Below are 27,875 nucleotides of genomic sequence, written 5' to 3' on the forward strand. Positions count from 1 at the left end.
TTTTAGAATGTTAATTTCATGTATTTATTTGTAAGTAAAATATTTATATGGGCCAAAGGTATCAGGTGACCCAGCCTGTCCCTACCGGCCCAGTGTTTTTCTTCAGAGAATTCATGGGATGAAGGTAACTTTGCTGGGTGCACATTTTGGGCAGCTGAGGCAGGAGGATTGTAAGTTTGAGCCCACGCTGGGCAATTGAATGAGACCCCATCTCAAAGTTTAAAAAGGACTGGGGGTGTGACACAGTGACAGAGCACTCCTGGGCTCAGTCCCCAGAACTGGGCTTCAGGGAGGATGGGTGGGGTAGAGAGTTGTTTTTTTTTTTTTTTTTTTGGTACCAGAGATTGAACCCAAGGGTGCCTAACCTCTGAGCCACCTCCCCAGCCCTTTTTTATATTTTATTTCGAGAAAGAGTCTTGAGGGCCTAAGTTGCTGAGGCTGGCTTTCAATTTAATATTCTCCTGCCTCAGCCTCCCAAGTCGCCGAATTACAGGCATGTGCCACCACGCCCGGCCAAGAGACAACATCATCTACTTGAAAAATCACTTGGTCCCCCTCTTAGCCTGTTGATAGCATGTTCCCTCTCTCCCACACATCTGAAGGAGAGAAGGAAACCATCTGTGACCAAAGAGGCTACAAAAATCTCTGTTGGACCTTTAGTAGTTTGGAAAAACCTTTTCTTTCCTCCCCAATTTGATCCTTTGGAAGACTGTTCTCCCCCTCCCCCCCATTATCTCCGGGATTGCTGGCTGTGCAGGTTCACATTCTTCTAGGCTGTGCCCTCTTAGTGCAGAGCCCATCTTGATGCTTCAAAGACTGACCGGGCAGATCCTTAAGCTGACTTTCCTTCCCAGATTGTTAGCTTTGCATGCAGCTCTGTGGCCTGGTGTGGAGCCTCAGCTGGAGGCGCAGACCTCTCTGCCCTCAACTGGCCAGGGAAGGGGTGGCTGGAAAGGACTGGGATGGCCTCTGTGATCTGCTGCACTTTGAGCTTCAGGAAGAGGAAGCCCGCTGAGGGCAGTTCCCAGGTGTCGCCCAGCTGTGTTCTGTCTGTGTTCTGGCTCTGCTGACTTGAGTGGCCTGACATATTTTTTTTTTTTGCATTGCAGATGGTGCTCTACCACTGAGCTACTCTGCCAGCACTTTTTATTTTGAGACGGGGTCTTGCTAAGTTGTTGAGCCTGGGCTCCAACTTGGGATCTTATTGACTCAGCCTTCTGAGTTGGGTCAAAATAATACAAAGAGTAAGAGTAGGAAGTGGGGACACCCATGTGCCACCATGCCCAGCCTCTGACTAGGCTTTGAAGATTGGGTACGAGTGATAGTGGAGGGACTGGATGCTACTAAGGCTGTGTGGTGTGGTATGAATGTAAATATGGGATAACACTGGCCTGTGTCCCTCCAGCAGGACAGCGACTCTATTTCGTGCACTTCCTGTTTCCCCTTTAACGGTATAACGGTGGAAAGCACATGTGAGACAGAATTTTTGTTAGGAAAACCCTAACATTTTGTTGAGATAGGCAATTTTTGGGGGGTGGGGGTGGAGGATACCAGGGATTGAACTCGGGGGCACTTGACCACCAAGCCCCATCCCCAGCCCTATTTTGTGTTTTATTTACAGACAGGGTCTCACTGAGTTGCTCAGGGCCTTATCATTGCTGAGGCTGGCTTTGAACTTGTGATCCTCCTACCTCAGCCTCCCAAGCCACTGGGATGACAGGTGTGGGCCAACACACTGGGCAAGAAGAGGCAATTTTTAAAAATCCCATAAACTCATCTCATTTTGTCTATGGCTCATATTGGCTCATGTTCCTTTTTGGGGGGTGTTCATGTTTGTGTGTACATGAGTGAGATGTGTAAAGGGAAAGTGTCCTTTATTCTTCTCAACTGCAATCTCTGATTGTAACTGCTAAGCGTACTTCCACACTTGTACAAACGGGTGTCCCCGTTTCCTTCTCTTACTCTTTGTATTATCTTGAAAATGTTTTCCCCTAGTTAGTACATCATAGATTCCCCTTTACATTAATTATAAGCAGTGCAACACAGTGAATGGCTTTAGTGTGACAGTCTGGGTGCTACATGCTTGATTCAAGCACTCCCCTGCTGCTGGATACTCAGGTTGCTTCCTGTGTGTGCATGTGTGTTCGCCATTACAGTCAGTGCTTTGTAAGTCTTCATCGCCCCCTTGACAGACACGTTGATTGATACCCGTGCTCCTCTTCCGAGGGCTGCTGTAGCGCTGTGGTTCCTAAGGGCGTGTTTTGTTCACAGGTCAACGTGCGGAATGGCATGAGCTTGCACGACTGCCTCATGAAGGCGCTCAAGGTCAGAGGCCTGCAGCCCGAGTGCTGCGCCGTGTTCCGACTTCTCCAGGAACACAAAGGGTAAGAGCTCCAGCCGCCAGCTCCTCTCTCAGAAAGTCACTCAAATAAGTAGTTTCATTAAAAATATTTGTGGTAGCTTTCCATAAAATAGCATGTGTTCACCTCCCTTTGTTTATGAAGAGGTAATTCGGAGAAATAAGGCGCTAGGAGCTTGACATCCTTGCCTGGATATTCTCTTGTAATAAATACACGGTGGGTGCTGATGGTGTGTCTGAGGACGGGGCCGGGTATGTCTCTGCTACTTCCAGGTCAACTCTAGAGATTCACGTTAGGGGGGAACCTGGGGGTTGAACCCAGGGGTGCTGAGCCACGGAGTTCCACCTCTAACCTTTAAAATTTTGAGAAGGAGGCTGGTGGCTGGTTTTGTGGCCCAGTGGTACAGCACTGGGTTCAATCCTCGGCACCACATAAAAAAACATAAGTAAGTAAAATCCATTGACAACTAAAAAATATTTTAAAAAAAGAATAAATATATAACAGTGTTGTGTCCATCTACAAAAAAAAAAGTATTCAATTTTTTGGGACGGTCTCACCAGGTTGCTGGGGCTGTCCTGACACGATCCTTGTGCTGCAGGGAAAACTTACCCTGTGTCTCATGGTGGTGGCAAGCTGGAGGCGTGTCCTCAAGGACCGAGACTAAAACGTATAGCAACCGAGCATCCATGATTATCCATTATCTGTTATTTTCACCCCCAAATGGGGAAAACTGGAAGGCTCTTTGAGCTTGCCTTTTGTTCTTGGAAAGCTATGACTTCTGCTACTCCTCTTCACGTACCTCTTCATGTTCCGAGGACGTCCCGGTTCCAGAGGGGAGTCCACACTCTGCACTGAGGAACAAACTCCAATGAATCTGTTCCTTTCCGTTCAGGACGCTCAGATCCTCACAGCAGACCTCAGCTTTAGCTGGGTGTAGCTCTGGGTGGATCCACCAGGCAGTCCGTCCACAGTGCTCCTGAACTACTAGAAAGATTGAGACCGGGAGGGGCTTGGTCTGCTTTTCCCCAGAGCTGCAGGATCAGGAGCTGGCCCCACGGGACAGAGCAGCTGAGGGCTGAGCGGAGGCGGGGTCCCCTCCCTCTTCACTAGGACGCACAGGACTGGAAAGTGCTGTGGAGTGTCCTAGGTTCCGTCCTAGGTGTTTACTGTGGATAACCAGGAAGAAGGCTTGGAGAGGTTTCTGGTAGGTGGGGCCAGTGTTTGAATGGTGCCTTGTGTATGATGTTCTCTGCTTGCGGAGGTTTACCCTTCTGGAAAAGGGGCAGAGTGCGGAGCTGGGCATTCTTTTTTATTTAAATAGATACATTTGGTGTTGTCTACAGCACAGTAGTCTCAGGGTAAGTTTTATGGACAGTTGAATCTCCCCAAGACTTAATTTTGCAGACTGTAAATAGCTCTGCAGATACGACTCTTTTATTAATGCTAACGTGCATTTGTAGTCCCTTTCTATTTATGAATCTTCTAGATTGAAGTAGGCAAACACACACGAAAATCCTGGCACTGTGGTCATACTTATATACATTTGGCAAGATTTTAGGGTTTTTTAAAATAGAATGTTAACGTTACAAGTTGGACTTGGTGGAACACACCTGTGTTTCCAGCTGCTGGGGAGACCAAGGTGGGAGGACCCACCCATCACCCCACTCACCCCCACACCCTTCCCAAGACAGTGGTACATGTCACTGCTCAAAGCAGACTAACAACACCAGCTCTGGAGTCCGTAGACATGAATTCCTAGTCAAGTCTTAGGCAGGCCGTCTTCCCGTTTTTAACACGAGGACAAGGAGGACAAGGACACCGGCTCTTGGTGTTATGTGCATCGAATGCGCCATGTCTAAGTGGCATGTCTAAGTGGCTCAACTGGTCCCAACATTTCCTTTTCACTCTTTTTCAAAATTTTTAGTAAAAAAGCACGTTTAGATTGGAATACGGACGCCGCCTCCTTGATCGGAGAGGAGCTGCAGGTGGACTTCCTGGACCACGTGCCCCTCACCACACACAACTTTGTAAGTCGAAGTGTCGTCTCTCTGGGGCATGTTGGTGACATGTGTTGCACACTAGGAGTTTCTGAGCGTAAATTCTTTATCTTGCTGAAAACTTGGGCTAAGCCTTTGTTTACCACAGGCCCTTTAGACATGGTTGGCCGGAGGGGTGCTTAATCTGCATGAGCATCTTCATCTGCATAGATGCTTGGGAGGTTGGGTGGAAATGCCTTTGGACGAGTTTCATTGACTAAGTGTAACGAACACCTGTGTTCTTTTGTCACAGGCTCGGAAGACGTTCCTGAAGCTTGCCTTCTGTGACATCTGTCAGAAGTTCCTGTTAAATGGATTTCGGTGTCAGACTTGTGGCTACAAATTCCACGAGCACTGTAGCACCAAAGTCCCCACCATGTGTGTGGACTGGAGCAACATCCGGCAGCTCCTGTAAGGCACCATCTTTTTCTTTTTCCAGAGATTGGGGGTGCCGGGGGCGTGTGTTCTGACTGCGCAGATTCGGGGCAGACTTGTTGGGTGAATTGTTTTGATCTTGGAACCTGCTGTAGAAACGTGGGGCTTGTGAGACAAGCTAGTTTTAGTGTGCTGGTCATATTCTCCAAACTAGGCAGGTAGAACCTGTCACCTGTCAAATAGATGGTGACATTCAGTGAGGAAAAGGACAGGTGGATATCAAAACCTAAAAGATTCTTGGCCTTCCTGTCCTAGCACTGATATCTCCAAGGCCGCCACCGACCCTGCTCTGTTTTGTTTAGTAAGGTGACCAGGCCGTGGCACGGAAGGGCAGGAGGGCACAGTGGTGCTGTTTCTTTACCTCAGACACAGGGTTTGGGCTTAAAACAGTTTGAAAGATACTTATTTCCTTCAGGAGACAAACCAGTTATCAAAATGTATTTGTTACATTTTATTAAGTAATTGAAACTTTCAATTAAAACTGCTCGTGCGTGCCTTTCAAAAACTTATGTTTACCGGGATGGGAAAAGTCAAAGTTTTATCCTTTGTTGAGGGTAGAAAACTAAGGGATTATCATTAAACCACCGTGGGGCTAAGGGACTGTCACTCCACAGACCCTGAGTTAAATTTCCAGCACACACACACACCAACCAGCCAACCACAGTGAGAGTGTCGTCTTTGCTCTCTTGCTAGTCACACGTTGACTTTTGCAGACAGCTTGAGTAACATAAATGATACAAACTTTGGAGCCCAGTAGGTGTCACATTCTCAGTCTTGTCACTAACGGACACCTCTGAGCCTCAGTTCATTTCTGAAAAAAGGAGCGTGGCCTTCCCTGCAGTACCCCCTCCCAGGAGGCTGAGCTGAGCTAACGGGAGATGGTTGAGCACAGGCCCAGGGAGGGCGGGCGCCTCATGGAGGCAGGACCCCTCTGTTCTCACTGATGACTTTTGGCGCTGAACACGCTTTGCTTCTCTCTGTGTCTGAGACATGGTTTCCAGAGAGCGCTAAGTGGGCTAGGTGGTGCAGCGCCCTCCTGGAGCTGTACAAAGCATTTTGACTGAGCTGAACATGGGGACCGCTTCCTAGATGACATTCTGTAGTCATTCAGTCCCAGCTGTTGGGTTGCTGTCCCCTTACTCCAGGTGGCCTGGAACAGTGGTGGAGAACGTGGTGGGGGGTTTCCATTTGGCAGCTGTGGGTTTGCGAGGCGGGCAGCTGGTTTTCTCCGAGATTTCTGCACAACTATAAACGAGTCTTTCTGTCGCTGACTTCATTTAGGTTGTTTCCAAATTCCACCATTGGCGAGAGCGGGGCCCCGGCGCTGCCCTCCTTGACGATGCGTCGGATGCGAGAGTCTGTTTCCCGGATCCCTGTCAGGTACTGGGGCACCTGGAGCTGTCCTCTTGGGGAATCATGTTGGGGTGGGGGTGTGGTGCTGCCACAGACGGGGGAGTCCTCACAGCGCAGCGTGTGGAGCCCTGGCCGCTCCTCCAGGCCTTGCTACTGCTGCCCCTCACACGGGCACTTCCCTCTGTGGCCCTGTAGTTCTGACATCCCAGAAAGTGACTCTGTATACAGTTCCTTCTGGTATTATAATGCTTCCCTGAATATCTCATTTAAAAAGCTTGCCACTCTGCCTTCTTTGGTGTACAGAAAGATGAGCCCCAATGGGACTGGTCCCCAAACTGAAATAGTGATTTATCAGTAATAAGACCCTCATTTCTGAAATGCCTCAAATTGCCAAGACTATGGTATTTTTGCTATCTTAAAAAAATATATAATTTTTTTAGTATAAATATCCTTTCTTTATGCCTTGCTTATAGTTTATTTTGTTTCTCAGCTTTAAGAACCAGGATTTAGTTGAGTTTGTGTTAACCTAAAATAAAATCTACACCTTTGTCTAACAATATTTTTCATACATATATAATCAGGTAACATCGAAAGGCCCTTATAAAGTGATATATATTTATGTATGATTTTTTTTGATAATTTGCAAACCACATTGGGCCATAAAATTGTACTTGCCTCTGAAAATTGGAACAGTCTAGGTTTCTGAAGGCATAAATAGAGAAGTACCTGCAAAGGTGATTTTTTTTTTTTTTGACATTTTTTATTTTTTGGAAGTAGTTGAAAACAATACTTTATTTATGTTTATGTGGTGCTGATGATTGAACCCAGGGCCTCGCATGTACTAGACGAGCGCTCCACCACTCAGCCACAACTGCAGCCCCTGATTTTTTTTTTAAGGTGATTTTTTTTTTTTTTCCTTAGAAAAAACGTGCCTTCAGTCCCTTGAGTTCCTAAGCGGGTGTCCCTGAATCAGAACAAAGCTTGAACTCATCTTCACAGCAAATAATGACGGCGTTTGACGATATGCTCTGAGGCGGGTGTCGGCATTGCACCCAGGGCCTTGCGAGTACTAGGCAGATACTCAACCAAAGAGCTACGCCCCAGCTGCCCCACCCGACTGCTGGGTCATTGTTTTTGGGAGGGGACGCAGAGCTGGGAATGGAACCCAGGGCCTGATGTCCCCAGGCAGGCGCTGTGTGATGCCAAGGCTGGGTCTCCAGACACCCGCCTTCCCCAGGGTTCTGCTTCCCAGAGCTCTTCCCGGTTTGGGTGGGAAGGTGTGCTGTTGGCCCAAAGAAGCCAGTGGTTCACTGCACAGTTAGGACTGCAGGTCTAAAATCTGAATTCGCAGGAATTGCCTTTGTGTGCTGGGCCTGGAGAGGGGGCGGGGCGGGGCCTTGGCCTCGGGCAGCCCGGCTGACGGCTCTGAGCTCTGTTTTAAATCTTGTGTGAAGTTTACTAAATTGAACTGGGCAGATTCCAACTAGCTTAGTAGGTGTTGGAGTTTGGCAAATGTTAATAATCTGTTCTTCCTTCTAGATTCTATAACAATTTGAGGTGTTCTGTAGGGGTGAAGGAGAAATTTTATAATGTATTGGTCTCCTATTTATGTGAATTACAAGTCCATAATTATTTTGCTTCTCAAAAAAAACCACCCAAACAGAAGAGCGTTTTAAAATTCTGCATGTCAAAAGAATAACATGTTTAAAAAGATATTTTTTTAGTTGTAGGTGGGCGCACCCTTTGTTTTATTTATTTTTATGCAGTGTTGAGGACAGAACCCAGGGCCTCACCCATGTAGCCAGTGCTCTCCCACGGAGCCTGCCCCAGCCCCAGAATGACACATTTTGTCAAGGGTTGTACAGATCCAGTTGATCCCTAAGTTCTTTTCTCCTTCCTTCAATGTTGTTACTGAGGATTGAACCTAGAGGCACTTTACCACTGAGCTACACCCACAGCCCTTTTTATTTGGAGACACAGTCTTGATAAATAGCCCAAGCTGGCCTTGAACTTGAAGTCCTCCTGCCTCAGCCTCTCGGGTCCCTGGGGTAAAGAGGCCCGTGCCACCTTGCCCAGTCCCCCTCCATATCTCAATGAAGGCACTTGGTGAAAGGACTCAGTGGGGAGGCCCGATGGCCACTGATGGAATTTTCCTTCTCCTCCGCCAGTTCCCAGCACAGATACTCCACGCCCCACGCCTTCACCTTCAACACCGCCAGCCCCGCCTCCGAGGGCTCCCTGTCCCAGAGGCAGAGATCGACATCCACACCGAATGTCCACATGGTCAGCACCACCCTGCCCGTGGACAGCAGGATGATTGAGGTAATAGGGCCCCAGGGGGACAGTGATGAGATCACTCGGTTCATATGGGTGGGGTTCAGAGAATCTTAGGGTGCAACCCGGTCAGGGCTGTTGCAGTACTTTTTCTGGGGCCCCTGGAGTTTGAAAATTCCTTCCTGTCCAGCAGCCCGCAGCTGGGCTGAGCGGGTTGGTGTATCGCATGAAGAGATGCTAACAGCTGGATGCCTTCTTCCCGCTGTGGGGGGAGCCCTGGTAGAAGGCAGAGCAGCCTCATTCTGGTTGGGAAAGAAAGTAATGGTGACGGGGCACCCCAGCCCCTGGAGGGGTTGCAGGGGAAGGGCGGGGCCTGGGAGCTAGTGCGCAGTCCTTCAGGCAGAGGGAAAAGTGCCCCGAGCTAGTGTTTTCACTCAGCCTCTCCTCTGCTTTGCTTTTTGGTGTGTTGTGTGTTGGGTTTGCTTTCTGGTCATCTTTAATAACAACTGAATACCCTTGAAATACTTCCTTTGGTCTTTATTCTTCTTTATTTCTTTCTCATTGCTTTGGACTAGAATAACAGCCTGAATGCTTCTCCCAGGGCGTGGTCCAGACGATTTTGTTTGAGGGGAAGAGTAGGTATTCTTCTTCATGCCTTTGCCTTCTTGTCATTAACAGGATTGCTGCTCAGACAATAGACTATCTAATGGGAAGCCATTGTCAAGTCCGTTCACACATCTAGTCGGACTTGTTTCCATGTTTTCTTTTTAAGTCAGTAAGAACACACTCTATGTTGCGTTGCTGATGGATTTCTCAGGTTAATAGTTTTTTTCCTGGTCCTGGGGACTGGATCCGCGGATGCTCTACCCCTGAACTACATCCTCTGCCCTTTTATTTTGTGGGAGGTCCTCACTTGGTGGCCCAGGCTGGCCTCCAACTTGCAATCCTCCTGCCTCAGTCTCCCAAGTAGCTGGGGTGACAGGCGTGCCCACCACACCCGGCTCAAAGTAGATTGTACAAAATATTGTAATGCCCTTGGCTTCACAGAGTCAATTTTAACCAACCAGTAGTTGCTAGACTTGGACTTAGTTGGCACTTACAACACCAGTGTTTTGTTTGTACATTGGAAACCAGTGTTTTGATTGGAAATCAAAAGCTTTGGTTGACATGGACTGGGAGGTCATTTATTAAATGCTCATCAGAGGTGACCGCTCTCTCTGCACCCTGCTTGTTCCTTAAAAAAACTTCGGGGGCTGGGCACAGTGGTGCGCACCTGTGGTCCCAGTACTTGGGAGTCCAGGGCAGGATCAAGTCCGAGGCCAGCCTGGGCGCCTTACAAGAGCCTGTCTCCACGGGGCTGGGTGTGGCTCAGGGTCAGTGCTGGCCTAGCACGCACAGGTCCTGGTTCCGTCCCCAGTATCCCAAACAAAAACTTAAGGACACCTGCCACTTCGGGTGTGGGTTACCTCACTCAGACCACAGATCACTTTTTATTTTGGTACTGAACCCCGGGCACTGTGACACCGAGCTGTCCCCCCAGCCTTTTTACTTTTTATTTGGAGATGGTCTTGCTAAGCTGTTGGAGATCCTCCTGACTCAGCCTCCTACATTGCTAGGACTATGGTTGTGCGTCTGTGTGCCTGGCTGAAAGTGTCACTTGGACATACTTGTCTGTGTTGTCAGGAGGCCATGCATAAGCTGTGGGTGCTGTTGTCATTATGGTTTGCTCGAATATTAATATAACAATAAAACAGCTACTTTTCTTACGTGATTTTTTTTTTTTGCCAGTGTAAGCACTTTAATACTTAAATGTTAAAAGCGAGGGGCTGGGGATGTGGCTCAAGCGGTAGCGCGCTCGCCTGGCATGCGTGCGGCCTGGGTTCGATCCTCAGCACCACATACAAACAAAGATGTTGTGTCCGCCGAGAACTAAAAAATAAATATTAAAAATTCTCTCTCTCTCTCTCTCTCCTCTCTCACTCTCTCTTAAAAAAAAAAAAAAAAAAACATTGAATTCCTTAATCTTGTGTAGAATTCCCCATCCCAAATTCTCACTTTAAAAAAAAAAAAAATGTTAAAAGCGAAAAATTCTTCACTATTATTATAAAGTAACTAGCAAAACTGTTGTGCTTTAACCTTTTCTATATTTTTTATTTTTTTATTTATTTTTTTTTTAAAGAGAGAGTGAGAGAGGAGAGAGAGAAAGAGAGAATTTTTAATGTTTATTTTTTAGTTCTCGGCAGACACAACATCTTTGTTGGTATATGATGCTGAGGATCCAACCCGGGCCGCACACATGCCAGGCGAGCGCGCTACCGCTTGAGCCACATCCCCAGCCCCTCTATACTTTTTAGAAACATTTTTATTCTTAGGTTTTTTAGTATGATTGAGCATTTTGGGTTTTTTTTTTTTTTTGGTTCTGGGTCTCGAACTCAGGGCCTTGTGCTTGGCAGGGCAAGCACTCTACCAACTGAGCTATGTCCCCAGCCCTGATTGAGCATTTTAACTGGACGTTTTTGTTCTACATAAACCTTATTTAGTTCTCCTAAAGGAAAAGATTCCAAGACCAGAGAAATACCCCTCCTGACTGTAGAAATGAACAGCAGAGCAAAGGGTGACATACACAGTGCACACAGGGAAGCAAATCAAGTGACATTAAGAAAAAGATCCTTGTGTGTGTGGGAGTCAAGGTGCACTGCGCCATGCTCTGACTGAATCACAGAGCAGTTTCTGAATATTGTCCTGAACTCAGGTGGCTTTCAGCCAGTGGATTCCCCTCGTTGGAGCTGGCCTCTCGCAGACATGCTGCATGGACCCCGGCTGGGGCGCAGAGGGAGGGTCGCCGTGTCCCTGAGCAGCTCTGCAGGTTGGGAAGTGAGGACGAGGCTTTATTGATAAACCCTGGGGGTGGAGAAGCAGCCTGACTCGTCATTCTTTTTCTCTTTGCAAGATGTCATTGCGTGGGAACATTTTAGTACTAGTCGTGTTGAACAAGCGTCGTGTCCAGACTGTGGCCACAAAAAGAAAACCCAGAATGTAGGACCTTGGGGAAAACCCCATTTTTAAGGGGGCCGAGGGGTTTCGTGTTCCTCTGTTAAACGTTCCACTTCAAGTAAACACTTTTAAAGTTGGGATTTGAGGCTCCTGGAGGCCCCTGTGATTGAAGCAGCCTTTAGTTTCTGAAAATTCAGAAGGTTGCCTTGGACCTGTCACCTGAGCAGAGTGGGATTACCTTCAGGGCTTGCTCCGAGGGCACGGGTGGCCTCTGGGTTCCTCTGCCAGCTGCGGCTCGGTGGCCTGGCAGGTCTCTTGACTGCTCCCCTGAGTTTTCTTATGTGTGAAATATTGGCCAAGCCCTTGGGGGTTCCTGCTCTCTCCACTCTCCGAGTTGGGGCTGGGTAGACCATGTCAAGTCCACCTCAGTCTAGGGGACCCCAGCCCCTAGCCGGGGCAGCTCGCCAGGGAGTCCCGATGCCCCCACCTCCTGTCACCCCAGAGAACCAATAGAGCAAGGTCCCAAGTCCCGGGAAGGGTCTCAGCTGACGGTGACTTTGCTCGCCCTCCTCTTTCGTGTGCTGTTTCTTCTGAAGATGATCCAACGCTCATGTCCGGTTCCCGACTGCTCGTGGGAGACTGGCCTCCAGCCTCGGGTGGATTGAGTCGGGGGAGCGTGGTTAGGAGTCGGACTCTCTGGGTCTGAGGCCTCAGAGTCCACTCTGTTCCTGCACATCCCCTCCCCCCTTCCCCCTCCCCCGGGAAGCTGTTCCTAGGGCAGCGCCTGACCTGCTCCTCTCTTCTGTTTCAGGATGCCATTCGAAGTCACAGCGAATCAGGTACTTCCCTAGTCACTTACACACAGTAATGGCTGCTTCTCTCTATGCTGTGTATCTCTGTGGCTGACCCCGTGTGGACTCTGTTTGTCTTGTCTGTTAAGCCTCGCCCTCGGCCCCGTCCGGCAGCCCCAACAACCTGAGCCCCACAGGCTGGTCCCAGCCCAAGACCCCGGTGCCGGCACAGAGAGAGCGGGCTCCAGGATCTGGGACCCAGGAGAAAAACAAGATTGTGAGTAAGGGGTGGGACCCTGCTGAAGCATCGTTAAGGACAGGATGGCTGGCTGGGTGGGTGCGAGTGATGTGCTGCGCACCCTTGCCTCAGATGACTTCCTGGTCTGCTTCCACTCAAGTGGCCTTTTCCCTTCTCGAGTTGTGTGTCTCTCAAACAAGCGACGGGCCACGGGTGCTGGCACCTGCCATCCCAGCCGCTCTGGAGGCCGAGGCAGGAGGATGGCAGCCTGTCAAGTTAGCAAGGCCCTGTCTTAAAGACGGGCTGCAGAGGCCACTGGGTTCCCTCCCAGCAGCACCAGAAAAAGGGGGCGGGAGGAGGGCTGCTCTTTTGGTTTTTTTCCGTCATTGTCAACAGAATTGTCACTCCATGGACTGACTGACGGTCTCCACTTGTTGCAGAGGCCACGGGGACAGAGAGATTCAAGTTATTACTGGGAAATCGAAGCCAGCGAGGTCATGCTCTCCACCCGCATTGGCTCGGGCTCCTTTGGAACCGTGTATAAGGGCAAGTGGCACGGTGAGTCACCGCCTCCGTGTCAGGGGGCTCTGCTGGAAGTCGAGTTTCGTTCTGAGCGCGGCGGGCACTGGGGTCCCCTTGCTGAGCAGTACCCTCCACGGGTTCCCGGTCCCACCTGCAGGTGGAACATGGTGTCATCTGTGGGATCTGGGGCTGTGCTTGGTGACGTGTGCTCTTCAGTTGCTGTCCTGGGGATCATTAGGGGCTGAGCCCTGCGGTCCCTTCTCCGCTGAGCAGGCACCTGCCCCCCTCGGGGATGTGGCTTCTAGAAACGTGAAGCCGGAGCGGACCCGAGGGGTCTCACCTGCAAGAAAACTGAGGCGCAGGGAGGGAGTGGGCCTTGCTCAGGAGGGACAGGGGTCAACAGTTGGGTGGAGGACCTCCCTGATGGCTTGGTCTCAGCTATGGAGAGCAGACACGGGTCTTCGCTCTGAGTGGGAGTCTTAGAGTGTGTCACTTGGAACAAAGGGACTCTGTTAGTTTCTGTAGCCATGGAGTGACACACTTTACATTTCTGTTAGGATGGGAGCAGTGTTTTCATGAAAATGTTACGTGCACCCCCCCCCCAACACATCTCTGCTAATGCAGCATCCCCCCCAGTGCCTGGCCGTCTCTGTTCTTGGTAGAGAGGTGGCAAGAACCAACTCGGTTCTCTGAAGCCTTGTGCTCACTAATACGGGGGTTTCTGGCTCCTCAGAGGCACAAGAGTAAACACTGGGAAGTTGCATGCAGGGTGTTTCCTTGGAAAACTGCCTCTAATATGCTGGTGGCTGCCCCCAGGGCCACAGACCTTGGGACTCTTAGGAATGTGGGGAGCTGTAGACAGTAAAGGACGGCTTATCCGCCACGCGACCAGTGACGACCGGCGACCAGCGCAGGCTTCATGAAAGAAGGTTCAATTCATGAGTAATAGCTAGTGAGTTTTAAAATAGAGACACACTCTGCCTTTAACATGAGCTCCGGGACGGCTTCTCCTAGCTCCCGCCACTTAATGCGGTGGCGAGGTTTACAGAAGAGGCTAGCGAGAGAGGGACAGCATGCCAGGGACTGAGCTTTTATTGGGGAACAAAAAATTCCAGGGAAAATCCCATCCAATGAAGGTCAAGGGGGCAGCATCCCAAGGTCAGGGACGACGATTGAGTCTTCAGGGCAGTGGCCAGGCACACCTTTGCATGGACAAAGCCTCAGACCTGGGGAAGGGTGGGGAAGGCTCAGATGGAGCTGTGTTTAAGCCCCCCTCAGCCAGCCAGGGAGGGAACTCAAATCACGTGCGAGGATAGCTTCCCACAGGCTTGCAGCTTTTTGTTTTGGTACCTGGGATTGAATTCGGGGCACTCGACCACTGAGCCCCTTCCCCATTTTATTTAGAGACAGGACCTCACCAGTGCTGAGGCTGGCTGTGTACTCTCCATCCTTCCTGTCTCTGCCTCCCAAACCGAGGCCGCTGGGATTAGAGGCTTGACCACCCCTCCCATCACAGAGTGTGATTTGCATGAGTGACGGAGCAGTAGGCCACCATCAATGAAGACAAAGAATGAGCTGTCAGGGAAACCCCAATTCTAGACTGGGGGCTCTGTGTGTGTCCGTCCCAATATTTGTTTACAGTGATGTCTTACTGAGTGTCATGAAGGTGGCAGCTGTTCTGCGCTCAGTGCAGCAGGTAGACGGCCAGGGAGCTGCCTGGGGAGGGGTCAGGCCCAGGCTTGGAGCCCCGAGGTGAGCCAGGATCTGCCCGGGCAGCTTCTCAGGCTGTCAACAAGGACAGCAGGGAACGATGCAGCCCCTGACGATGTCCTAGAGCTGGTCCCACACCTGAGGTGAGCAGCCGCTCCAGGGCTGCTTAATGTGCGCAGAGCCTGGGGGTTCGTGATCAAGTCGCTGACAGAAGGATGACGACACCCTCTTTTCAAGAGCGAGATGTGTCTCTGGTAAGAGCAGACAGTGGCCGGGTATTTAAACTGTGTAGGTCCAGCAGGGATAAGAGCTCTTCCTCGTGTGGCTGATGACCGTGGTGTCAGTATGAAGCGGGACAACACCTAGAAAGCAGTCTTGCTCCTCAGTGTAGGACGGAGTCTTTCCTGTAGCCATTGCAGGTTAATATCAAAGGCCAGAAACAGTAGAATGCACCCTGGGGCTTGTGGCACAGCTGTCACCTGAGGACTGAGCTATTGGCCCAGGAAGGAAAGTGCAGGGACAGTTTCTCCTAAATCTGTGTTGCCTGAGCACATTCCCAGTAGAAAAATCCCCAATGGAACATTCTCGGGCCACCTGCCTATCCCTTGCCTTTGCTGTTGAGGCAGAAAAAGAATTTGCTGAGTGCTTCCTGGCATGGAAAGGCACTATCCACCTCGAGCTGTCTCTGACTCATGACAGTTAATAAGTACTGAGTTTTAGTTTGTTTTTATTAGTTGCTCAAGACAGTAATCTTATCATACAGTTGCTTCAAATAGGGTATGAATTTTCATTTTTCCACGATTACAGGGTCACATTGGTTCTATATCCAAGTGTGTAACATACAGCAATCCTAGTGTCAGGTGTATTGTGTCACCCTCCTGTTTACCCATTCTACTGTGGCACTTATCTATTTTTCCTTCCCTTCTCCATGTATTTTGTGAACCCACGAGGGTCTCCTTTGCAATTTCTTTCCCTAGTAATCTTCTCATGCTCTTCCTACTGTTTTGAGTCACCTCTGTTATACCAGAGAGGACATTCTTTTTTTGGGATTGGCTAACTTCGCTTAGCACAAGAGTTAGAATCAACAAATGGGACTTTCTCAAAGTTTTTTCTCGGCAAGAGAAATAAGTGAGGTAAATAGGGAGCCTACATCCTGGGAACAAATTTTTACCCCTTAGAGCACTAATCTCCAGAGTATACTAAGAACTCAAAAAAACAAACGGGCCAAAAATCTGAACAGACACTTCTCAGAGGATATACAATCAACTAGTACAGAGAAATGCAAATTAAAACCATTCTACTATCTCACTCCAGTAAGAAAGGCAGCCATTATGAAGTCACTAACAAGTGCTGGGGAGGAGGTGAGGGAAAAGTACACTTGTACATTGCTGGTGGGACTGTAAACTGGGGCAGCCAATTTGGAGGGCAGTGTGGAGATTCCTGGGAAAGTTGGGATGGAACCACCATTTGACCCCGCTATTCCCCTTCTCGGTCCATACCCAAAAGTACTGTGTTTTAAATGTGGTAAGACTGGCAGCCAGGAGGGCAGGGATGGGAAAACCCTAGGCTGAGTTGGAAGGCCACCATGTGGTTTTTCTTTTAAGTTGGACACAAAATGTTGATGTATTTTTATGTGGTGCTGAGGATCGAACCCAGGTCCTGCCCGTGCTAGGCAAGCGCTCTACTGCTGAGCCCTACTTCTATTCAGGGGTCTCAGGCTGGGGGCTGTTTCATGCTAGAAACTGAAGTCCCATGGGCAGCTGTTAGTCTATCACGTGCCTGGGCACGTAAAGTTCCATCTTAGAATTTCTTTAAAAATGAGTAGATTCTAACGAACACCTAAAAACAAATTTTGCATCTTAATGCAGTACTATGTACACATCTGCCCTCAAACTTGGCCTGTTCCCTTTCTTTGTATGGGGAAGCCACACCCCAGCCCTGTAAGTGGGAAGGAGTGGAGGGAGGCAGGTACAAAGGCAGCTGCTCAGTCCCCCAGGAGACCCAAAGGCTCCCTACTGAGCAAAGGTGAGACCATAGGAGTGGGTGCTGCAGGTGTTGAGGCCTGTACATGCTGCCCCATCTTCCTCCCTACTCTCTGAGCTTGTGTCTGTTCCTTTGTTCACGAACTGGGCCAAGAATTCAGTTAGCGTTTGAGTGAAAGGGAGTCTGGGGTTGCAGGAGCTCTGATGGCCTTTGCCTAAAGAACCTGCTGGGAGCTCACCACTGGAGCGCTCCTGGCAGTCCCCACGTGAACCAAGTCCTATAACTTTGGAAACTGTTAGAAATGTGGGGTGGCGCCCTCCAGTGGCAGTGCTTGGGTTATTCACACTTACATAAGGTGGGGGGTGGCTGTGCCCCACGTACACAGGGATTGTGACTAAAGTGATGGGACAAAGAAAAGAGGTGCTTGGAAGGAATACGTCCCATTCGTTTTACCAAAGCAGTCCAGAGCTCCGTGAACACCGGGGCAGGGCCTGCAGCCATCCCCTCCTGTGCCACCAAACCACAGGGTCTCAGTTCCCCTCCGCCCATGGTGCCTCCCCTCCTCTGTCCGGCCAAGTCCTCTGCCACTTACCTGGGTCATTGCAGCCAACTGTCCCTTGCACATGCCCAGCACCCCCCCACCCCGCCCCATCTCTTTCCTCCCCCTGTAGCTTCTGCTGGATGGTCCTCCCTTTGCCCAGAGACCAGAGCTCCTGCCCTTGTACTGTCGTAAGGACCTCCTGCCTCACGCATTTCTTCGGTAGAAGGCGGCCCCCGAGTCTTGTCTCTACCCAAGGGCAGCAGCGCCTTCCCAGGAATTGGGTCAGCTGGGGCTCCCAGGGATGGTTTGGCATCTGTTGTAGACCACTGGTTCAGCGGAGGCTGCAGACATGGTCCTTGCCCTTCGAAGGAACCAGGTTGTCCTCCCACGGGCTGACTCTTCCATTATATCTACAGAAATCACTGGCCCCGTGGTTGCTGACCACTGAGCTACCTCCCCAGCCCTTATACTTTTGAGACAGGGTCTTGCTGAGGGGGCGCCCTTATGATCCTCTCCCTCGGCTGCGCCTCCCCACCTGGCCCAACAGCATGTACAGACCGGCTCCCAGAGCTCGAGCGCATAGAGAGCGGGACTGACATCTACAGAGCTGAAGCTGTAGGGACACTGGCTTTGGTCAGCATCACTGATAGGAACGGGAAACCTTCCTAGACCTCTGCTGGTCTGCAAATGCACCAAGTATTCACAGAGGATTGAAGGGGACCTGGGCGCTCACAGTGCCAGGGTGTGGGAGGCACTCAGTGTTGAGGACGGTCAGTTTTTTTAAGAGAATGAGAGAGACAACAAACAAGAGTGAGATTATGAGCGAGCGCGCAAACCAGAGTCCGAGAACGACCTAGTGTCAGTGTGTATGAGAGAACGAGAACACAGAAAGACTGTGCAAGAGTAAGGGAAAGAGTGTTTGAGAGGGAGAACGAGGAAGAGAGTGTGAGCAAGAGAACAAGCCAGAGCGCGCAAGAACGAGTGAGCGAGCGAGAGAACGACAGTGTGGGAGAGAGTACTTGAGTGTATGGGCGAGAAGTCAGTATGTGTGGCAGAGACAGTACGAGATTTGTGAGACCACGAAAGACGCAGAACGAGAGGCAGGAGAAAAGGGGGAGAGTGGAAGAGCGAGAAGGCGACAGAATGAGAATGTTGAAGGTTTAGTTCTCGGCAGAGACACCTTTGTATGTGGTGCCGAGGATGGAACCCAGGCCGCACGCACGCCAGGGGAGCGCGCTACCGCTTGAGCCACATCCCCATTTACCACCTTTTTTCAGGGCCTGCGTCTAGAGGTCTGCAGGCTTGTTCCCCCGCTGTAGAGGGGGTTCTCTGTGAGTCACTTTGTCTCAACCTAAAGTGACCCCCCTGACCTGGCGCCGACTCTCCACTCATCTGCAGGAGACGTTGCAGTGAAGATCCTGAAGGTTGTGAACCCAACCCCAGAGCAGTTCCAGGCCTTCAGAAACGAGGTGGCTGTCCTGCGGTGAGTCTGCCCTGGGCCCTGCACCTCCTCGCTCTGGAAGGTGGACACTTGTCGAGGCCCACTGCCCGGGGTGGCCCCACTGTCTCTGGGTTTCTGTTTGAGGGGGGGAGGACCATCTTTGTTGCCAAGTTGCTTTCCCCTGGGTTTCAAAGACCAGGGGCCTCCCCCTCCCCCATGGAAAGTTGGGAGTGCGCGGGTCACAAGGTCTGTTGATGGGGCCAGCCCTGAGCTCACCAGGGCTCCTGCCGGGTCACTGGCCTGAGGCCTGGTGGGAAAGCAGAGCTCTCCTTCCCCCCAGCAAAACGCGACACGTCAACATCCTGCTCTTCATGGGATACATGACAAAGGACAACCTGGCCATCGTGACCCAGTGGTGTGAGGGCAGCAGCCTCTACAAACATCTGCATGTCCAGGAGACCAAGTTCCAGATGTTCCAGCTGATCGACATCGCCCGGCAGACGGCGCAGGGGATGGAGTGAGTAGCTAGGCCCTGTCACTTGGCACAAGTCTGCGGGTGCACAGGGCCAGGGAGCAGGAAAGGGGGTGGAGCTCCTCACCAGGCCCAGCTGGCCCCGGTGCTGGGCCATGCAAAGCACAGTCCCATGCTGTATAGTGCAGGTCCACAAAAATCACCCTCTGCAGTGTCAGAGAGGAGTACAGTGTGCTCTACGGTGCGTGCACGACTCCACTTCTGCTTTAGTCACACCACTGTCGCTCACCAGCATTATCAGAAAGCAACAGCATGTTTGTGCTGTGGTTCCCCCCTCCTGGTGACGCAGACCCGGTGAACAGGGCGGGTGGCTTTTCTTCGAGGCAGGAGTTGGGGACAGCATTCTCCTGCACTCCAGAAGCTGCTTTTAACAGCCTTCCTCTCCCCTCACAGCTACTTGCACGCCAAGAACATCATCCACAGAGACATGAAGTCCAACAGTATCCTTTGGAGTCTGAAGCCAGAAAGAAGGGAACTCTGTCAGGATAGCTTTTTGGAAGAGCATTTGGTTGAGAAGAAAAGCTAGTTCGTAGCTGTTTAGATCCAGACCCAAAGTTGCCAAATTCCCAAAATTATTTATAAGTCATCTCTTTGGAGCTCACTGTTAGAAGCAGCCCCTAGGAAGACATGTGTGTAATAAGGCTCTGCCACCCTAGCTTCTTGGCCAGAAGGGTCCTGGAGATGGATTGGGGGACGTGCTCCTATAGGGTGGCTAAGAGGCTGCATGGCTTTTCAATCATTGAACAGTGGGTGTTTGTAGCCACCATGGGACTCCAAGGCTTCTGCCATGAGAGCATTCAAGTCTCAGGAAGGGATTTGCTAGCCACGCCCACTCAGCTGGCCACTCGGACGTCACAGTCACCAGGCCATGTCCAGCCCCCTAGGGAAGCTCCAGAAGGCAGCCTACCTCACAGAAGGCTCACAAGGCCAGGGAGCCAGAGGACGAGCAGCAGGAGACACTTGAGGATCTAGCACATTTGTTGCACTGGTGGCTTTGGCCAGAGAGGTGGCGAGGTGACTCTGTTACAAGGAACTTTGGGGAGAATTAACTTGACCGACCTTTGGGAGCTAGCGTCCTTAACAAGCATTGAGACATATTTCTCCACGAAGGCTTAACAGTGAAAATTGGAGATTTTGGTTTGGCGACAGTGAAGTCCCGCTGGAGTGGCTCTCAGCAGGTGGAGCAGCCCACGGGCTCCGTGCTGTGGATGGTGAGGAACCTGGGGGGACAGGATCCGCAAACTGCGTCCCCTGCGGGGGTTCCTGTGTTGGCCAGTCCCTGGGGGAAGGGCCCCTAGGGGCTGAGGGATGGACAGCCAGGCCCCATGATGACCGCCGCCCCGCCCTCGCAGGCCCCGGAGGTGATCCGGATGCAGGACAACAACCCCTTCAGCTTCCAGTCCGACGTCTACTCCTACGGCATCGTGCTGTACGAGCTGATGACTGGGGAGCTGCCCTACTCCCACATCAACAACCGCGATCAGGTGATGTCCACGGGCACTTGGTGGGAGCCCCGGACCGCCACTGGGCCCGGGCTGGCCACTCACTCCCGTCTTCCCTCAGATCATCTTCATGGTGGGCCGAGGCTACGCCTCCCCCGACCTCAGCAAGCTCTACAAGAACTGCCCCAAGGCCATGAAGAGGCTGGTGGCCGACTGCGTGAAGAAAGTGAAGGAGGAGAGGCCTCTCTTTCCCCAGGTGAGACCCCGGGTGGGGGGAAGGGACCAGAGGTGCGGGAGGGCGGGTGACAGCAGTATGCAGTGCTTGGAACCCCAGCTAAGAAGGCCCCGCTGTGACCTTGTTTCAGATCCTGTCTTCCATCGAGCTGCTCCAACACTCCCTCCCCAAAATCAACCGGAGCGCTTCTGAGCCATCCCTGCACCGGGCAGCGCACACCGAGGATATCAACGCCTGCACGCTGACCACGTCCCCCAGGCTGCCTGTCTTCTAGTGGACTTTGCACCTGCGCTCAGCCCGGGGAGGAAGGGAAGGCAGCGGCAGTACCTTCCTGTCCCTTGCTCCTGGGGCAGAGTGTGTTTTCTGAGAAGCTGCTGCTAAGGACCTCCTAGAGACGCACAGGCCTTAACTTCACGTTGCCTTCTTTTCTACCCTTTCTGGCCCGTCCTCCTCCCGTCTCCAGCATGCACAGGGGATGCTGACGGCCCTGCAAGATAGTGTTAGGGCAAAAAGAAGTGGATGTCAAGGTCGTGAGCGGACTGGCCCCCGCTGTGGGGACATGGGGGTTTGGAAACCAGCTTCTTTTGAGAGACAGCGGTGCAGCGCCAACAGTTTTGCACATAACTCACCGAACAATCCAGGACTGCGGAGATGCGCCTGCTCTATCTCGTACCACGGGACTTGCCTGTCACAGCCCGAGATGTCCAGTGCACACGGTGGCTTTCCAGGCACGGTGCTCTGCCCTCCTGTCCTGGTCCTTGGGAGCAGCCTCCCGTCATGCTGAATTCGTCTTCCAGGGGCGGCCCCTATGGGGCGGGCCGCAGGGCCAGCCCCGTCTCTAGTCACATAATTGTGGATGCAAGGAAGCCAGGAATACAGGTTTTCTTGATTTGGGTTTTAATTTTGTTTTTATTGCGCCTGACAAGATACAGTTATGATGATTCCTCGATTATGTTATTTTAATAAAATAAATTAAATTTAGGTTTAATGGCTGTTAACCCTTTCCTTCTAGAGCTGGGAATGGAACTCTGCTCCTCAGGCCCTTGACTGAGAGCTAACTATAAAAATCAAGCATTCTCAACTCGGGTCTACGCATACTGTAGGGACACATTTTATAAAACATCTCTACAGCATTTTACAAAAATAGATAAGAAAAAAATTCAGGTTTAGAACAAGCTTGTTCTAACTTGCGAGGTCACACGCGTTCTTGTTAGATCAAACGGAGCAAGAACTCTGGCCTCCTTCTCTAAAGCGCTACTGGGCCAGAAACTAGCTCCCGTGTGGCCAAGCCAGGCCTTCCAGGTAGGGAAGGGTGGCCCAACACTTCACCTGTCAGCTGCACGAGTGGGACACTGAGGAGACTCACGAGGACTGATGGCCCCTCAACAGCAGCTCACTGTTGACACACACTGGGGACCCCACGGAGGAACCTTTGGTTAAGAAAATTCAACGTGCTCCGGGGCCAGCTGCGAGTTTACTGTTTCTAAGGAGAACAATCGGGAGCGGAGCCAGGTTTCCTCTAAAGCAAACCGCCCAGCAGCCAGCTGGTCCCGAGGGGCTGGAGGTACAGCTCGGATACCAACTATAAAAATAGTGATGGCGTGTACTTATTAGGTTACTTTATATGCTTCACTCGTCCCAGGGCTGTCATAGGGAGAGTGGAGGAGACCAAGGGTGAGCACAGCCTGGCTCACGCCCTGGCTCAGCAACGCCCAAGATGCAGGGACAACCACTGACCCTAGGGTTCTGAGGATTCCACTCCAGAAAGGTGCATGAAGAGGTCGCCAAGCTCTGTCATGTCAACATCTTCAGTGCTGGGGACCTGCCGGGTTTCCCGGTTTTCGATGAAATCCCACAGCCGCACCGAGTTAAAGAACTGCAAGAGACCAACAGGCACCTGGTTAGGCTAGGACCACAGGAAGGCCCCGAGCCCGCGAGCCCCCGCCCCCTGCTCTTCATGGCTGCCAAAGCTGATTGATTTTGGGGGTGGGACAGCCACCAGGGCCGGCCCAGTCCTCACCCTCACGGTGCCTTCAGAACTGAGCTGTTTCCGGGGTTTCTCTGGCTCTGCCAGCCGCCCGTCTGGGTACGCGTGGCGGTAAAGACATTTGCTTCCAAAGGGGCAGGTCCCCTTGCCTTGCTCGAAGTATTTACAAGCTTTTTTCCTGAAAAGAAGAAAACTGAATGAATCGAGGAAGAATGACCAAGTGGGAGAATGCACGGCGCAGGTGGGCTGACCTCTACCGTGAAGCCAGAAGTCATTCACATTTTATAGGTGGGGACACTGAGGCTGGAGAGGTTCAGTGACTTGTTTCGGGTTATAAGGAGCCAGGATTCCAAGTTCCCAGCTGGACAACAGCCCTCTCTTGCAGGGCCTTTGAGAACTTACACATGCCGGGGGAAGGAGGGGGTGGCAAGAGGGGTGCTGCTGCTGGGCAAGTCACCTGCAGGTGCCCTGAACACACCTCAAGTGCCAAGGGCTAAAACTGGGCCACGTCCATCTGCTCAAATATGCAAACCACGTTTCCCTCCCTCCCGCAGCAGTGTGTCAAGGTGACCATGGGTCAGGAACAGGGAAAGCACTGGATTTTAGCCCTGAATCACAGGCCTCCCTCCCCCCCCCCCCCAGCCCCTCCTCAGCAGTTCCCGCAGGTGTGAAGCTCATGGGCCGTGGGGGGCAGCCGAGGCACAGCGTCCTTTCCGAATTCTGTGCACAGCCCGTGTGTTAACCCTGCTCCTGAGGACTCTCGCTCTAATGAAACTGGGCACCTCCAATCATAAATGACCCTGGAATGCTGAGGAAGGAGGAGATGCAGAGACAGCCCAGGGTGACACAGGGCAGGTGACAGGAAGGACCTTGTGGATCGGACACCAGAGGTGAAGTCCAGACTTTTTAGCAGCTCCCCAAGAGCAGGTGGGGCCCAGGTCACTAGAGGTTCCGTCTGGGCTACCAGGCAGCGAAGCTGAGGTGTCCCAGGAGGCTGGCTCCAGTAAGCTCACCTACACTGTCCCCCCTGTGTCCCGCTCCCTCCCACACAGCACTATTGTTTTTCTTGGTCATCAAGATCCAAAACTCAAGTCCACTTATTCTCAGCTCTCACGTCCAGCTGCACTTAAGTTCACAAAGCACCCCCCAAACACCAGTCCTGCCAGTTCCCACAATGTCCAGGGTGGGGGGGGCTGCGTGCCTGCCAATCCCATCTCCCCCCCCCCCACGTGTCCACCCCTTTTACAGAACCTCAGAGGAGCTTCCTCACAAACAGCAAGGGCCCTCCCACCACCACCTAGACCACCAGGGGCATGCTGGACTCTAGATATCAGTCCATCTTTGTCCCTGCAGGTCCCACCACATCTGTCTACACATCTACTCCAACTCCAGGGACAATTCCCATTGCCCCCAGGTGCAAACTCTGTAGCTTTATCCCCCCCATCCAGGTTCGGGGTTCCTGCGCGGCCTCCCTTGCACCTCACATAGACCTGTTTGGGCCTGGGCCACTCATGAAGAATTTGTCACCAGAAAACCTCTATCATAATCGTGCTTTTGTGGTTTCCCGTGACATTATCTTGCCCGTATTCTACACTCCCCCAGGGGTGCTTGGCTGGACAGCCCCTGGTGGATGCCCAGTAAATGTGTCACACAGCAGCAAAGCAGGAACAATCCCAGGTCCCAACAGCAACAATTTTCAGACAACTCCAGCAGAGCTCCACTGCCCCCTTGTGGACACCCAGTGGGGCGACATGAGGAAAATAGTGGGAAGGGAAAAAACGGGATTTTGGTGCAGCAGCCAAGTAAACTGACCAGACCCTCCTGCTGGCGACTATAAACAAGCACCTCAGAAAGATGAAGGAAAGCAGGAAGGCTCTCTGGGGAGCAGAGAGACCTGGAGAGTGGAATGGCCACGGGGAGGCCTGGGGCAGCACCACTCGGGCAGCTAGAACTCTGGGAAACCCAGTCTGTCTGGCTTCAGGAACCAAAAGACCAGGGCTGAAGACACCAGCCACTGGATGGGAGGACGTGCTCCCACAGAAGGGCCTCAGGAGAAGCACAACCCTGCTAGGTGTCAACTGCTCAAAGCTGGATTATCAGCACGTGGACCCTGCAAACAGAGGCTCAGGGCACGTGATGATGCAAAGACGGAACCGAGATCCCCACGGCTGCCGTTTCCCAGACAGCCCAACAGAGCCAGCCTGTGACGTACATATACAACACCAGGGACCCAAGAATCACCAGACTCCAAGCCCCAAATAACAAGGATTTCAAAGCAGCCATAACATCTGAAAAGAACAGAGCCTACGGCACAATATCCAAAGGGCAGTCACATGCGATTAGAGCACAAGAAAAACAGCGTAGGACCCAGGCACCAGGGCACATGCCTGTCATCCCAGTGGACCAGGAGGCAGAGGCAGGAGGATCGCAAGTTCGAAGGCAGCCTCAGCAAGTTAGGCTGTAAGCCACTCAGCAGGACCCCGGATCCCGTCTCTAAACAAAATATAAAACAGGGCTGGGATGTGGCTGGTGCTCAAGTGCCCTGGGTTCACTCCCTGGTACAAGGGAAGGTGTGGGGTGGGGAAGCAGGAAGAAATGGTCAAAATATCCATAATTTTGTACTGGTGAATGGTATTCAAAGAATACCAACCAGTACAGCAGGAAGAAAAACACTCTTAAGCAAAATGTCCAAAAGCCAAAAACCAGGACAAAGTGAAAACCTTGAAAGCAACTGAGGGCCAGGAGAGGGACAGTAACTTGAGAAAATGACAAGGGTATCCCCAACTTCTCAGAAACCAGAGGTGCTACAAGACAGTTGCAATGCACTGAGAAAATTCTACCTACTGTGTGAGGAGACAAAGGCAGAGAGACCAATCAGACCAACATATTGCATAAACATCCTTGAAGAATGGAGGGAAAAAAACCAGCCATTTGGCAAACACCTGTGAAGTCAGTGACTCATGAGGCTGAGGCAGAAGGATCACAGGTTCAAAGCCAGCCTCATCAAGTTAGCGAGACACCAACTCAAAAATAAAAAAGGGCTGGGGATGTAGCTCAGTGGTACTATGCCCCTGGGTTTAACCCCCAGTACCACACACACACACACACACAAAAAAAGCCATTTATGATTTTTTTTTTTTAAGAGATCAACAGAGCAACAAAATGTTAGAAGCGGTTCTTGAGGCTAAAGGAAAACAGAAGGAACTCAGTTACCCCTTAGTGGTCACAGAACGAAGGGGTTCCAGGATTCCCCTTGAACACCAAGCCCACAGCACTGAATGACAGACCTTTGCACATCCTGCCACACACATTAAGTCACCCAGGTTATTTACAATGCAAACGCTATGCAAATTGTTGTCACACTGAATGACAACAGGGAAAAGCCCCTCCTATTCAGTGCAGATTAGACTTTGCTGGCGTGCGCATGGAGCAAGACAAGGGCTCTCCCTGAGCCACATCCCCAGCCCAGACACAATTTCTTTTTCCTAAATATTTTCAATCGGTTGAATCTACAGGTGGACCCAGGGCTGACTGTGCATGTCAAAGGAAAGAGCGTCAGGAAGTCAGGATCGGGAAAATACGCACCCGGCCGTGGGTTCCATGCCCAGGTGGAAAAAAAGGGCTGGTGGGTATGAGCTTGGAGACCATGTTCAGGGGCTGGGGACAGAGCTCAGGTGGCAGAGCACTTGCCTCATATGCACAAAGCCCTGGGTTCACTGCCCAGCAGTAGCACAAAAACAACAAAAAACTATATTTAAATGTGATTCTAAAAACTATTCAGAACTGTCAAAATTGGGAAACAGCACACTGTCCATCAACAGAAGAACGGGTGAGCTGCGGCGGACAGCCTGCTATCTATGGCTGTGACAGGTGCCATGGTAGTGGCTGGAAGGGTGGCCCCCAAAAGACAGTCCAAAGGCTAAGCCCTGGGATCCGAGTGTGACCTGCTTTGGACGATGGTAACTAATGAGCCCAGAAGCGAGTCCCGAACACCAGGTGAGCCCTAAACCGACCTGCTATCCCTGCAGGAGGCAGAGGGTGGAGGCAGAGGGTGGAGACAGAGGAAGACACTCAGACTAGGTGGTGCTTCACAGCCAAGGGACACCAGGGACTGCGAGCACCACCAGCAGCCAGGGCAGGTGCAGACTCTCCCCAGGGGATCCAGAAGTAGGCAGCCCTGCCCACACCTGGGTTTCAGGTTCCCTGGCTCCAGAATTGTGAGAAAATACATTTCTGTGGTTTGGAGACACCTGGTGTGTGGACAATGGCTACAGCAGCCTTTGGGAATTCATGTGCACAGTTCAGCTAAACAACACTCTTCCTAACAGAGGGCCCAAAGCTCAGTCATCCTAACCAAAGCACAGATGTCACTGTGACCTGTGTGGCCCACACACACAGCAAGCCTGTGGTGACAGGGCACTGAGCGGCAGGCAGCAGCGCCTCTCCGTGTTTCTGGGTGGTAAACCCACAACATCACAGGGACAGGGACAGGGCACACTGGTGAGCAAGGATGGAAGCGCAGGAGCAAACGAAAAGTGCTGGAACTCACTCTCCCCCCCTCACTCCAACCCATCAGCAAGTCCCCAGAAAAACCCAGTCTGGGCCTCCTCCCCACGTCCGCTCCTCTGCCCAGGTGCGGGCTGCAGCCATCGCCCCTGGGTTATGCGCACTAAGCTGTCCTGCTCTCCCCATTTCCACCTCTGCCTCCTCCTATGATATATTCTCCGATCAGCCCACAGGTATCACTCCAGGGTATGACCAGATGTCACTCGTGATCAGACCCCAGGATGGCTTTCCACCTGCTCAGGGACCTATAAAGCCCTATCACTGCCCCTACTTATCTACCAGCCAGCCAGGCGCCTGCCTCAGGGCCTGCAGGGACCATTCCCTCCATCCAGAAGTTTCCTCTCATGGGTTCTGAGTGCTCCAAGGCCACCTCAATGAGGCACTCCAGGGTCTCCCGCCCGGAGACTAAGCCCTCCGCACTTCCCACCCCTGACT

The 27,875-nt window shown here is 51.7% G+C and overlaps 2 protein-coding genes across 4 annotated transcripts in view; one reads left to right on the top strand and one right to left on the bottom strand.

The window, feature by feature from the left end:
* Window positions 1–21,875, top strand: part of Raf1 (Raf-1 proto-oncogene, serine/threonine kinase) — a 63,564-nt gene extending 41,689 nt beyond the window's left edge. For 2 of the 3 annotated variants that reach the window (XM_078033446.1, XM_078033447.1), the window contains exons 3-18: window positions 2,272–2,384; window positions 4,285–4,387; window positions 4,650–4,807; window positions 6,113–6,211; window positions 8,353–8,506; window positions 9,034–9,093; window positions 12,264–12,291; window positions 12,393–12,520; window positions 12,922–13,039; window positions 18,636–18,720; window positions 19,019–19,195; window positions 19,604–19,650; window positions 20,303–20,421; window positions 20,563–20,694; window positions 20,774–20,908; window positions 21,018–21,875. In XM_078033446.1, coding sequence (XP_077889572.1) covers window positions 2,272–2,384; window positions 4,285–4,387; window positions 4,650–4,807; window positions 6,113–6,211; window positions 8,353–8,506; window positions 9,034–9,093; window positions 12,264–12,291; window positions 12,393–12,520; window positions 12,922–13,039; window positions 18,636–18,720; window positions 19,019–19,195; window positions 19,604–19,650; window positions 20,303–20,421; window positions 20,563–20,694; window positions 20,774–20,908; window positions 21,018–21,161 — 1,800 coding nt within the window. In that variant the 3' untranslated portion in view covers window positions 21,162–21,875. The remainder of the gene's footprint in view (window positions 1–2,271; window positions 2,385–4,284; window positions 4,388–4,649; window positions 4,808–6,112; window positions 6,212–8,352; window positions 8,507–9,033; window positions 9,094–12,263; window positions 12,292–12,392; window positions 12,521–12,921; window positions 13,040–18,635; window positions 18,721–19,018; window positions 19,196–19,603; window positions 19,651–20,302; window positions 20,422–20,562; window positions 20,695–20,773; window positions 20,909–21,017) is intronic. The other variant, XM_021731985.3, reaches the window with a different exon arrangement.
* Window positions 21,768–27,875, bottom strand: part of Mkrn2 (makorin ring finger protein 2) — a 29,757-nt gene continuing 23,649 nt past the window's right edge. The window contains exons 7-8 of the mRNA XM_005333790.5: window positions 22,908–23,052; window positions 21,768–22,763 (exon numbers count right to left, since the gene is read on the bottom strand). Coding sequence (XP_005333847.1) covers window positions 22,626–22,763; window positions 22,908–23,052 — 283 coding nt within the window. The 3' untranslated portion in view covers window positions 21,768–22,625. The remainder of the gene's footprint in view (window positions 22,764–22,907; window positions 23,053–27,875) is intronic.

The sequence above is a fragment of the Ictidomys tridecemlineatus genome, chromosome 16, assembly GCF_052094955.1.
Source record: "Ictidomys tridecemlineatus isolate mIctTri1 chromosome 16, mIctTri1.hap1, whole genome shotgun sequence".
Classification (NCBI taxonomy): Eukaryota; Metazoa; Chordata; class Mammalia; order Rodentia; family Sciuridae; genus Ictidomys; species Ictidomys tridecemlineatus.